We start from the raw sequence: 12,244 nt of genomic DNA on the forward strand, positions 1-12,244 counted from the left end.
TAGCTAGTTCTCTTCTCCATCTGCCAAAGGGGCACAGAAGCCAGACTATCCTAGGTGCTGTATAAGGAGACATCCAGCTAGGGAATGAGATGATATTCTTCCCGTGTGCAGATTCTTCCAATCTCAACAGGTGGGTCTCTTGCTGCTCCCTCTCTGTCTACCACTGGACACTTTCTGTCTTGTGAATACCAAGAGATAAATATATGAAGTGACAGCAATGCATTCATTATGCCATAATATGCAGGAAAATTAACAGTGCAATTAAAAGTCACAGTGTCAGACATAAACTCATGCACTTCCTTTAAGAGGAGTAGAGGGTGGGAAGAATCAGCCTACATCAATGTAAGTAGAGATGAAGTCCACTGCCACAAGGGATAAAGAAGGGTGTCAACAGTGGAGGGAAAGAGCAAACCGGGGATAGACACACACACACACACAGAGCAAAAAAAGCATCTGCCACTTGGAAAGAGATGCACCCCACTGACATGGTTTTAAGAAATAGCCTGGCAATGAGAAACAGCCAGGCAGAGCAAGGACCATAGAGCAAACGGAGGTGGAGGCAATACAGAGCAAGGCTCAGGGCCAGGCACTGCCTGAGTGGTGGACTTGCCATATCTGTACACATGTATAACCCCCTCGCTCACTGGGTGTCTTTTTCTTTTCAATCTTCAGGAAGAGGCAGCCAGAATTCTCGCCCACCAGCCAATGTCCGTCGGCACATGTGCAGCTTTGAAAACCCCCACACTGCAGTGAATGTGTAAGAGAAGCTGCATGGAAAATCTAGTGTTTTGCCCCTTGCTTTCTCTCTCCTGGGTTTTTCCACTTTCTAACATGGAAACAGATGTGGTGCATGCCATCAGAATGAAGAATTCATTTACGTGCCATGGTTTGCACGACTGCCTTAAATTGATTGTCCATCGTTCTTAAAAGGACACTGTCAAGTTGTTCATTTAGGCTTTTTGCTTTTTTATGTTTTGATGCACTATTTTTTTTTTCTGATTCTGGAGACTCACTTTTGTTTGTGACTCCCACTCACAAGCCCGAAAGTGAATTTTCCCCCTTCAGAAATTTGTCAGCTTCTCCTTGGCAAACAGAGCTCTTTCTTTTCTTTTCTTTTTTTGCCTTTTTGCGGTTGCACAAATGTTTGAAATGATGCTGTCTGCACTAAAGTAAAAGCCATAGCTTGAATTTATGGAAGAGTTCTATCATGTCAGTTTGCGGGGGTGGGTGCCAACATGAGCCTCTGCTGGGTGCCTCCCACACCCTGGGGAGCACAAAACAAAAGTTTTGTGAGTCCCACAAAAAGTACACTTTACAAAAAGGAAAAGTAGTCATTTTCCTAACATTATGAGTGATTTTTATCAGATTTTCTCGTCTGATAAAAATGATGCATGTTTGGTCCCATTTTTGACCTTTAGCTCTTGACAGTGTCTTTTTAAGTTAACAAAGGAACATAGACCATGTTCAGTTCGTTGTGCACGGAGTCTGTGGTCATTTTCAGCTGTTCCTTTACAGCCCTTCAAACTCCTTGGAGAGTCAAAGGTACACATTCCTGCAGCAGGAGGGAGTCCACTGATGAGGTGTCTGTGGCTTGAATAGCTCTTCAGATGAGAAGAGCCCAATTTGTTCAAATGTCTGCTACTGAACCTGGCCATGGAGGCTGGTGAATAGGGCCATAACATCTCTTCCCTTCACTCAGTGGAGTGCAATGGGAAGTCTGTTGTCTGCCTTTCTGCTATTCCTCATACAAACCCAAATAGAAAGAGTGTGGTCTCCACCAAATCATATTGATTCTTAGAGGAACAAATATGGTAGTCCTGCTGGTGTTCCAGGTAGTAACTGAGAGGTGTCTGCGCATCTAGGTCAGAGCCACTCTACTGTGGCTGGATGAATTCTCTGTAATTCTCCCAAGCTCAGAAGGCACTGAGTGTTTCTTGTATCATGGGGTGAGTCTAACCAAGGACACAGCAAGGAGATTCTAATTGTGAGAGCTGCTGGCTGCCTGTCAAAAAGGATTGATGGGAATGGGTAGATGTGCTTGTCTTGTCCTGACAGCAGGGCCAGAGAGAGAGGAGAGTTGACTGACATTTTGTAACTAAAAGGTGAGTGCCTAAAAGCAAAAGTAAAAGCTGAATGTGGTACATCCCTGGTGGGTGACAAAAAATAAAGTAACAGTCAGCAAAGCTAACAGATTGGCCGTTAAGAACTTTCAGAATAGGATCTATTCAAACTTTCCTTCTTCAGACCATAAAGGATTAGGAAGAGATAAGTAGGTTTAAATCTGTGCACCATACACTAAACTAAGACTGGATATTTTTAGCCATGGTTGCTCCTGTTAAATTTTTTTTTAAAGATATGTTCTTCTGTGACCTTCAGTTCCCACTGTTTTTGTGAATAGGCAAGGCAAAGAGATTAGTGATGACGGAAATAAAGCTGCCTACTGGACCATTATGGTCTGTCTAGATCTATCCTACTCCTGAGAAATAATCCCAACAGAGCAATGCAACTGTAATTTTTATTGCAATTAGAAAATTGGTGAATTTTCCAGTTGCAGGAAATATGGCAGTTGCATTTCTTTGTTGGGAAATTGGCAAATTGGAAAATTTACCAGTTTTCCCATTTCTCAGGGTGAATTATGAGAACTCCAGGTAGAGCCGAGGAGCATAAAAATCTCTTACTATTAAGAGATTGTTTCTGGTAGCACAAAGTATAGAAGAAATAATAATGTTTGACCTGAAGTTCCTTTAAAGGGAGCATAATTTAAGTTCATCTATACTTCCTGAAAAAATATAATCATATTTGTTATACCTCTGCTAAAGCAACGCCATGGTACCAACATGTTGTCTTAAATAGACTTTGGTAGGAGAATTTCTTAGATCAGCCAGTAATCATGATTAGGTTGAACTAAAGACCATTCAAACTGTACTTGGAAAAATTTTAGTATCCATCAGAATTCTATTCTTTAATATGAAATAAATTGGGTAATGTTCTCAGGAGAGTGGAGCCTCTACCCAGACAAACTTTATGGTGCCTTCCATACTTTACTGAATTTGATTAGGTAATTTTATTTCTGAATGTCTTTTTCTTTATTGATCAGATGAAGAAAGCACAGGTCTTACTTAATAAAGGCAAACTGATTTTCTTTGTATTGTCTTTTATCTGGTGTCATATAACTTGAGGATGTAGGATGTAATTGATCTAAAGATCCTAAAAGAAGAACTGCATATTTAGACTTTGTGATATTCTCTAATTTTAGCAAGCCAATGACTCTCTGACTAGCTTATGATGAAGGTAGAATTAAAGGGGAAAAGGCTAAGATTCACGATGCCATTTAAGATGTCATATCAACAGAAACTACCAAGTTCTCATATAATTAGAAAGCATTTGTCTTAAAAAACACCTCAGAAATTCTTTACCTTACAGCCAGTGGTGAGTCAAAAAGGCGAGAAATTGTAATTATGTTCAGATTGGCCCCCAAGTTTGAGAATACATTCTAAATATGCAGATTTTTCTGGAAGGCTTTCAAGAAGTGGAGCTGGAGTCAGTGGGAGTCCTTTGTATTGATGACAAACTCGAGGTTGCCTGGGAAAACAGAAGTCTGATACAACTGGTGTCAAATAGTTCCTAGGCCTGAGATTCTACAAGACCTACTTCTCAAGCTGCACTAGGGTACCAGAGGGCTGACGAATGTGAAGTTGAAATATCTGGACAGCTGTATTTCCAGCATTCCTTTGGGAAAGTCTTGGTGGGGTCAGAACCTCCCCTTCCTTGACAGGCCTCATGTTCTAGCTGTAGCTGCAGGAGCCAGAGCAGAACTGTCCCGAAGCCTGTGCCTTTTAATCTTTTTTCTTGGTAAGCCAATTCCCTCCTTGCTGGGACTCAATGGCGTTTTCCGTTTCCATTTTCACTTTCAGAGAAAACAAATGCTACCCTCCTCAGGTTCCCAGGAGTGAGCCTCTCTTTCTTACGCGAAGGTCTTGCATTATCTGTGGGCTTTCTGGATACTGTCCTTGTATCTGTTGTGAAGCTATTAAGCCTAGAGGCAAAGACTTGATTTGGACATAAGAGAGACAGGTGTTGTGTAAGCTTCCCCTTCAGGCAGCTTGTGCAGGAGGCTTCCCTCCTGATGATCTCAAACACCCACCCACTGTTATTCCCATTTTAAACCTCTCTGGATCAGAGAACAGTGTACTCTGCAGATGTAACTAGTACTTACTGAAACAAATAAAACAGACAGGATCACTGAATGCCAAAGATACACTAATCTATTTACACCACCCACTCTCAACTATTCTCTAAAGTGCCGTAAATATTGGGTTTTCTGTTTGGGGGATTGCGATAGTTAACTAATGAAAGAAAAACCAAAGCAAGATCCCGAACCTGTTGTTGCTGGAACTGCAACTTCAGGCCTGCCTAGCTGTCCACACAGTAACTATACATTATCCTATACATCCTGTAGGCCTAACAGTGTTTTCCTCCAATTGAGCCACCTGAGATATTTATTCTAAATGCCTCTGCATTTGATCTTCAAATATAAGATTGATTTAGGCCTCAGGTCTGTCTTTTGAAGTCGGAGCAAAAGGTTCAGGTGCTTTGTAACAATTATGTGGTGTGTTCTAAACCAGATTGCTTTTCCTAAGATTAGGAGGCCAAATAAAATTAAACAATAGAAGGAAGAAGCTGGTGGCAGAAGCAGAAACGATTAAAGTTATCTGGGATTAAATAAATGTCATATTGCAGGGTAATATTGCATTTTTATAATGTATTTATTCTTTCTTGATATAAATGGATTTGATTTTACATATTTTTCTCTTCTTAATATCACAGTAGTGGGTTCCCTGCCTTCTCAAATAAGATACTCTCTTTTCTCACCAAAACAGTTCTTAAGCCTTCACCTGAATCTATTACTACTAAATGTACCTCTCTTCACGACCATTTGAATACAGAACAAAACAAAAGCTTCCCAGAATTTAGTTACACATGTATTGAATAACACACTTTATCATAACAGCATCTACATACATTTAAAAACAGCAGTGCATTGTCTACAAATACATAATATTTATTCAGTTTAAAAACAATGCTTAATGCAGGTATAGATGCATGGACCTTTCAGATTATCTATGGACCACAGGTAAGAAATGACTCATCTTGAAGAACCAAAGTTTGTACTCAGTGCTGCAATGTCTGTGAGATGATACATTCCTTCTACTATGTTTGATTTTTAAAAAGCAGTTTATTTTATCCTTGAAAAAAAGATTACACTAATTTTCTTAATCTGATAAGTGCCCTGAGGTGTGAGATCTGTTTCCTAATTAAAAGTACTTTACAGCAAATCTAGAGCAAGACTGAGGGGAACGAAAGTTACCAGTTTTGAAGGCCATAGTGAAAATGTCCCATCTCAACAATAAAAATTGGATTTAATTAAAACAGAACTAAATTATGATTATATCTGTCTGCAACATGATTAATAATACTGTTAACTTATGGGTGCTTTTCATTTAAAAAGAGGCCCACATAGAACCTGTGGACAATGAGGAAAACAGCCCATGTGAATGAGTGGGTGAAGTGGATCACATTAGGGCTTTCAGGAAACAAGGTACCTTTTTGCTATTATGTGTGGAAACTAAGGCAATGTGTCATTGGAACAGCTAAGCCTGCTGGTTGAATTAGAGGCAGATTATTTCTCAAGGGACCTGTTTGTTGTTGTTGTTGTGGTTGTTTTAACACACACACACACAACTAAATAGGTACAGGATAACATTTTGTTTAAGCATTTTCCTGGTGAACATTAAAAAGGCATTTCCTAATGCCTATGAAGAAGTGGGAAGATGGGGAAGGAAACATTTTTTTCATTGCAATTTAAAATGATGCAAATTATTGAGTTGGATGCTATATATAGTAAGGCATACTTAAGGAGGGTAAGAGGCAAATAAGTTTTATATTTGCCTTTCTAGAAGAGGCATATTGAATGCATAAAAAGAAACAAAGTGTGTATAGTGGTAGACGATGGGGCAGTTGAAAAAGATTAAGTGGAAGATGAGTTTACCTACAGTTTTAAGCTCAGAAGAGCAACTGTGGATTCTGGTGGTGATTCTGGCTAGCTGGTTGACTACCTGTTCTTGCCAGGGACACCACTGACCTGTTCTTTAGTTTGTTTACCTCAGAAAAGAGTCAGCTATTCCAACAAGATAGTGTGGAAGTCAATAAGACAATTTTTAAAAACTTTACAAGCACTTCCACAGTCTCAGATAATGTGTAAGGCATATATTTGAAAGAAATATTAACTTTGACATAACAGAGATGAGCTTTGTCTTAGACAATTAAAAATGCAGTGTAGGGTATCAGATATATGGAGGAACTACCTATTTCTCAAATAATCAGGTCAAAACTTTAACTGTTTTATCTATTTTAGAGCCTTTATATCCAGAATTTTCTATAATCAATATCAGACATTTACACTCATCTGTACTTATCTGGCTCACTTTACTTTTCAAGATTATAAAATATGAAATGTCAAAATATTACCTTCATCATAAATGATGCTCACATATAATTTTTGAAGTATTCGTTCTTGTATTCTCAAGATGATGAAATAAACCATTATTTAAACTACTGATCATTTCCTACATTTTTTCCAAACAAAAACTAGAATATGGATTAGTCTACTTCACACCTCCACTTAAAGAAAAAAATGTCCATTTTTATATTCCTTTTAATGTCATAAATGTGTTACTATTATGCTACTTTCTCTGTCATTTTACTGAGTACAGAGAAAAAGCAAACTTCTAAAAAAAAGAAAAGAAACAATTATTTCCTGATTTAAGGATTCCACCGTTGTTATTAATAGAAGGCTATGGTAAGGTACCAACATCTGCTTAAAGTTATACAGAAAAGAAGCTGAGTCCAGAAGTGAGATCAGAGTTATTACAATAGACAGAACAGAATTTGGGGTGTAGGCCACAGTACATCTTCTTATTTTCTTATTCAGGGAGAAATTCCATATGGCTGGTTTTCTGTGGGTGCCATGAAGATGGGAGTTGATAAGGCTGGGATGCTCCTGGCACCCTAAGACTCTTCTTCACCAAGGCTCAATGAGTAGAGGTTTTTGTCTCAGTAACTGCTGCTTTGTCTCAATCATAATTTTCTCTTATTTGCATCAAACTATCCTAAAGCAGGATGTGGGCATTTGTATTTTTCCTGGCTTCCTCATTCTATTGCTTTTCAAATACAGCTATTTCAATGTTCCTAGTGTGAAAATCCCAAACTAGCGTCTGTGAGTCAGGGCCTTTGTGTGAATTGTGATCCACTGTATGTGTGAGAAATAATGCATTGAAATGTTTAAAAAAAATCGAAAGCTATGAAGCTCATAAATTGACCATGAGTCTGAGTTTTTCTGTCATCTGCTTTTTTATGTTCCTTATAGGTACCCTGTGTGATCACGCCACCCTGGTCATGGGAAATCCTTGCATATGAGAATGGGGAACTGAGAGGATCTATTTTATAATCCCACAACACAACGAGAGTAGCTTTGTATGTGGGTCCTAATTTGTCCCAAGGACAATGGCCATTATTTTGGTTGTCCATGTGTAACTAAGATTTTTTTTTAAAGTTTTCCTCCATCAGTTGGGAGTTTTTCAAAAGTGTGTGTGTGTGTGTGTGTGTGTGTGTGTGTGTGTGTCAGAGAGAGACAGAGGGAGAGGGAGAGAGCGCAACGGAGAAAAAAGAGAGGTTTGTGAAATCTTAGACCTAAATGAAAATAGCTATTTCTACAACAGACTGGCTTTTCTCCTCAACAACTTTTCTCAGGGTCAATATTTCCTTCAGCTTTTGGTGTTCTTTTTGTAAGAGGAGGTATGGGGTGCTGGAGCAAAGGCCTACAGCAGAGACAGCAGTTAAATCACACTAAGCTAGGTTTGCATATGTTTTCTATGTATTTTATCCTGTGTGCATGATCTATCTGCAAATAAATCCATCTCTATTTTATTCATAGTTCTAATGGCAAGTCTGTGTCATGGTCTGAACCAGGTGGAGGACAGGTGCCCAAGGGACAGCATATGTGGCACCGCCTCTCTGTGCACGTGAAGACCAATGAGACGGCCTGCAACCAAACAGCCGTCATCAAGCCCCTCACTAAAAGTTACCAAGGCTCTGGCAAGAGCCTGACCTTTTCAGATACCAGCACCAAGACCCTTTACAACGTAGAGGAGGAGGAGGATGCCCAGCCGATTCGCTTTAGCCCGCCTGGTAGCCCTTCCATGGTGGTGCACAGGCGCGTGCCAAGCGCGGCGACCACTCCGCCTCTGCCGCCCCACCTGACCGCAGAGGAGACCCCCCTCTTCCTGGCCGAACCAGCCCTCCCCAAGGGCTTGCCCCCTCCTCTCCAGCAGCAGCAGCAACCCCCTCCACAGCAGAAATCGCTGATGGACCAGCTCCAGGGAGTGGTCAGCAACTTCAGTACCGCGATCCCGGATTTTCACGCGGTGCTGGCAGGCCCCGGGGGTCCCGGGAACGGGCTGCGGTCCCTGTACCCGCCCCCGCCACCTCCGCAGCACCTGCAGATGCTGCCGCTGCAGCTGAGCACCTTCGGGGAGGAGCCGGTCTCCCCGCCCGCGGACGACGACGACGACAGCGAGAGGTTTAAGCTCCTCCAGGAGTACGTGTATGAGCACGAGCGGGAAGGGAACACGGAAGAAGACGAACTGGAAGAGGAGGAGGAGGACCTGCAGGCGGCCAGCAAACTGACCCCGGATGATTCGCCTGCGCTGACGCCTCCGTCGCCTTTCCGCGACTCGGTGGCCTCGGGCAGCTCGGTGCCCAGCTCCCCCGTGTCCGAGTCGGTGCTCTGCACCCCTCCCAACGTATCCTACGCCTCTGTCATTCTGCGGGACTACAAGCAAAGCTCTTCCACCCTGTAAGGGGGAAGGGTCCACATAGAAAAGCAAGACAAGCCAGAGATCTCCCACACCTCCAGAGATGTTCAAACAGCTGGGAGGAAAAGCCTGGAAGTGGGGGGCCTCGTCGGGAGGACAGGAGACCGCTGCTGCTGCTGCCGCTACTGCTGCTGCTGCCTTAAGTAGGAAGAGAGGGAAGGACACCAAGCAAAAAATGTTCCAGGCCAGGATTCGGATTTTTGAATTACTCGAAGCCTTCTCTGGGAAGAAAGGGAATTCTGACAAAGCACAATTCCATATGGTATGTAACTTTTATCACAAATCAAATAGTGACATCACAAACATAATGTCCTCTTTTGCACAATTGTGCATAGAAATATATATGCCCACACACACTGGGCCATGCTTGCCAAGGAACAGCCCACGTGGACATGCCAGTCGGATCATAAGTTCACCTGATGGCATTCGGAGTGAGCTGGTGGAGCCAGACAGAGCAGGTGCGGGGAAGGGAAGGGCCCAGGCCAGACCCATCCCAAACGGATGATGGGATGATGGGACAGCAGCTCCTTGCTCAGAAGCCCTTCTCCCCGCTGGGCTGACAGACTCCTCATCTTCAGGAGACTCAGGAATGGAGCGGCACAGGGGTCTCTCTTCATCCACCGCAACCCATCCAGTGCCAGCTTTGAGATTGCACTTGAAGAAAGGTGCATGGACCCCCTGCTGCTCTGCGGATTCCCTTTATTTAGGAAAACAGGAATAAGAGCAAAATTATCACCAAAAAGTGCTTCATCAGGCGTGCTACAGGAGGAAGGAGCTAGAAATAGAACAATCCATCAGCATGAGACTTTGAAAAAAAAACCACATGATCAGCTTCTCATGTTCCATATTCACTTATTGGCGATTTGGGGAAAAGGCCGGAACAAGAGATTGTTACGAGAGTGGCAGAAACCCTTTTGTAGATTGACTTGTGTTTGTGCCAAGCAGGCTTTCCATTGACCTTCAGTTAAAGAACAAACCATGTGACAAAATTGTTACCTTCCACTTACTGTAGCAAATAATACCTACAAGTTGAACTTCTAAGATGCGTATATGTACAATTTGGTGCCATTATTTCTCCTACGTATTAGAGAAACAAATCCATCTTTGAATCTAATGGTGTACTCATAGCAACTATTACTGGTTTAAATGACAAATAATTCTATCCTATTGTCACTGAAGTCCTTGTAACTAGCGAGTGAATGTGTTCCTGTGTCCTTGTATATGTGCGATCGTAAAATTTGTGCAATGTAATGTCAAATTGACCTGTCAATGTCAACCTAGTAGTCAATTTAACTGCAATTAGAAATTGTCTTTTGAATATACTATATATATTTTTTATGTTCCAATAATGTTTTATACATCATTGTCATCAATATCTACAGAAGCTCTTTGAAGGTTTGAATACTATGGCTCAATGTTTTCATATGCAGCTTGGATGGACATTTTTCTTCTAAGATGGAACTTATTTTTCAGATATTTTCTGATGTGGAGATATGTTATTAATGAAGTGGTTTGAAAATTTGTTATATTAAAAGTGCACAAAAACTGAGAGTGAAAATAAAAGGTACATTTTATAAGCTTGCACACATTATTAACACATAAGATTGAATAAAGCATTTAGATTATTCCAGGTTATATCATTTTTTTAAAGATTTTTCACAGCTACTTGAGTGTCTAACATACAGTAACATCTAACTCAGCTAATAATTTGTAAAATCTTTATCAATCACATTTTGCCTTCTTTTAATTTTTATGTTCATGGACTTTTATTCCTGTGTCTTGGCTGTCATAACTTTTTATTTCTGCTATTTGCTGTTGTGTAATATCCATGGACATGTAATCCACTTACTCCATCTTTACAATCCCTTTTTACCACCAATAAAAGGATTTTTCTTGCTGTTTTGATTTCTCCTATTATTTGTGGAATGAATTCTACCCCCCTTAAATATCTTTGTTTATGCCTTATGTTCAGTCATATTTTAATATGCTTCCTTCATATTGAAGCTGCTGATTTCTCAGCCAAAAATCATCTTAGAATCTTTAAATATCCATTGCATCATTTGTTCAGAATTTAACATCCATTCCAATGTTGGAGGCTTGTATTACTTATATTTCATCATATTCTATTGCCAAGTTTAGTCAGTTCCACACCAAGAATGAACTGCATTTCCTTTAAAAATTATTTTAAAACACCTTTATTGAAAAGATCTCATGACTGAGATGTGGACTTTGGTTCCATGTTTTCATTGTAAGAAAGCAGAGAGCGGAAAATCAATGGCTCCAGTGATTAATAGATGGGTTTTTAGTAATTGACAAATTCATGAGGGAAAGCATATGATATCTTTATTAGTGAATCATGTTTATTTTTTACTCTTAATGCCACTAATATACATCCCTAATATCACAGGGCTTGTGCATTCAGATTTTTAAAAAATTAGGATAGATAAGGAAACAACTTATATTCAAGTGTAAGATGATATCAGGTTGATCTAAGACTTTTGGTGAACACGTTCATTCAACTGTGATCACTTTATTACTCTGAATGCCTACTATTATCCTGATTATGGGGTCTCCTGAATAAATAGAGTATTAGTCCTTATGTCATCATTGTTCAAAATTGGAGATGTACACATACATATCCTATACCAAGAGGGCCGAAACTCTTCACCTTGATGTATGTTCTGATACAAGTTGTTCAGCTTCTTGTAAATGTGTTTTCCTTTGGCTTGTTACTGCCTTTTGTCAAATAATCTTGACGATGCTGTATAATAAATATTTTCTATTTATTAAATGTGTATGTTCTTTCTCTATAGTCTGTGAGAGTTATAATAATAGAAATAGACCAGTGGAAGAAACAATTCCAAGGTTTTGATTTGACTCAGAACATGTCTTCTGGGTGAAAGCTGGAGAATGCCACACAAGATCGACAGATCAAGTAGGTGAGAAGTACAATTTGACCATGAAGAAGTGGTACCTCATGTTGTAACAGTTTTAAATGAACTCCAAAATTAAAATTTGCAGTGCCCTTGGCAGATATTGTCATTCGTCTTTTTGATGAGGGTGTGAGGCTGAGCAAACTCCTGGCGTTCTAGTGGAGCTCTGGGGGCAAAGGCATCCAATGTTCCCAGCTTTGTTTCATTCATGCCCTACAAGGCTTTTCTTTCCATGGTTCACACTTTAGGGGGGCCTCGTTTCCAACCTTACTGCTACTCTTCTGCTCACCCTAAGTTCTATTCCTCTACATTTCAACTGACACCTCATTGGTTCCCCAAACAAAGGAGTCTCTGTTATTCACATTTTCTGCTATGAGA

At 40.5% G+C, this 12,244-nt stretch overlaps 1 protein-coding gene across 5 annotated transcripts in view; it reads left to right on the plus strand.

Annotated features, from left to right (window-relative positions):
* The window catches only part of GRM1 (glutamate metabotropic receptor 1), a 410,378-nt gene extending 398,654 nt beyond the window's left edge, over positions 1-11,724 (plus strand). For 2 of the 5 annotated variants that reach the window (XM_009451743.5, XM_009451742.5), the window contains exon 9: positions 7,994-9,017. In XM_009451743.5, the coding sequence (XP_009450018.3) occupies positions 7,994-8,918 (925 nt within the window). In that variant the 3' untranslated portion in view covers positions 8,919-9,017. 5 annotated transcript variants of the gene reach the window in all.
* Positions 11,725-12,244: the final 520 nt, after the last annotated feature.

This window comes from Pan troglodytes, chromosome 5, assembly GCF_028858775.2.
Source record: "Pan troglodytes isolate AG18354 chromosome 5, NHGRI_mPanTro3-v2.0_pri, whole genome shotgun sequence".
Classification (NCBI taxonomy): Eukaryota; Metazoa; Chordata; class Mammalia; order Primates; family Hominidae; genus Pan; species Pan troglodytes.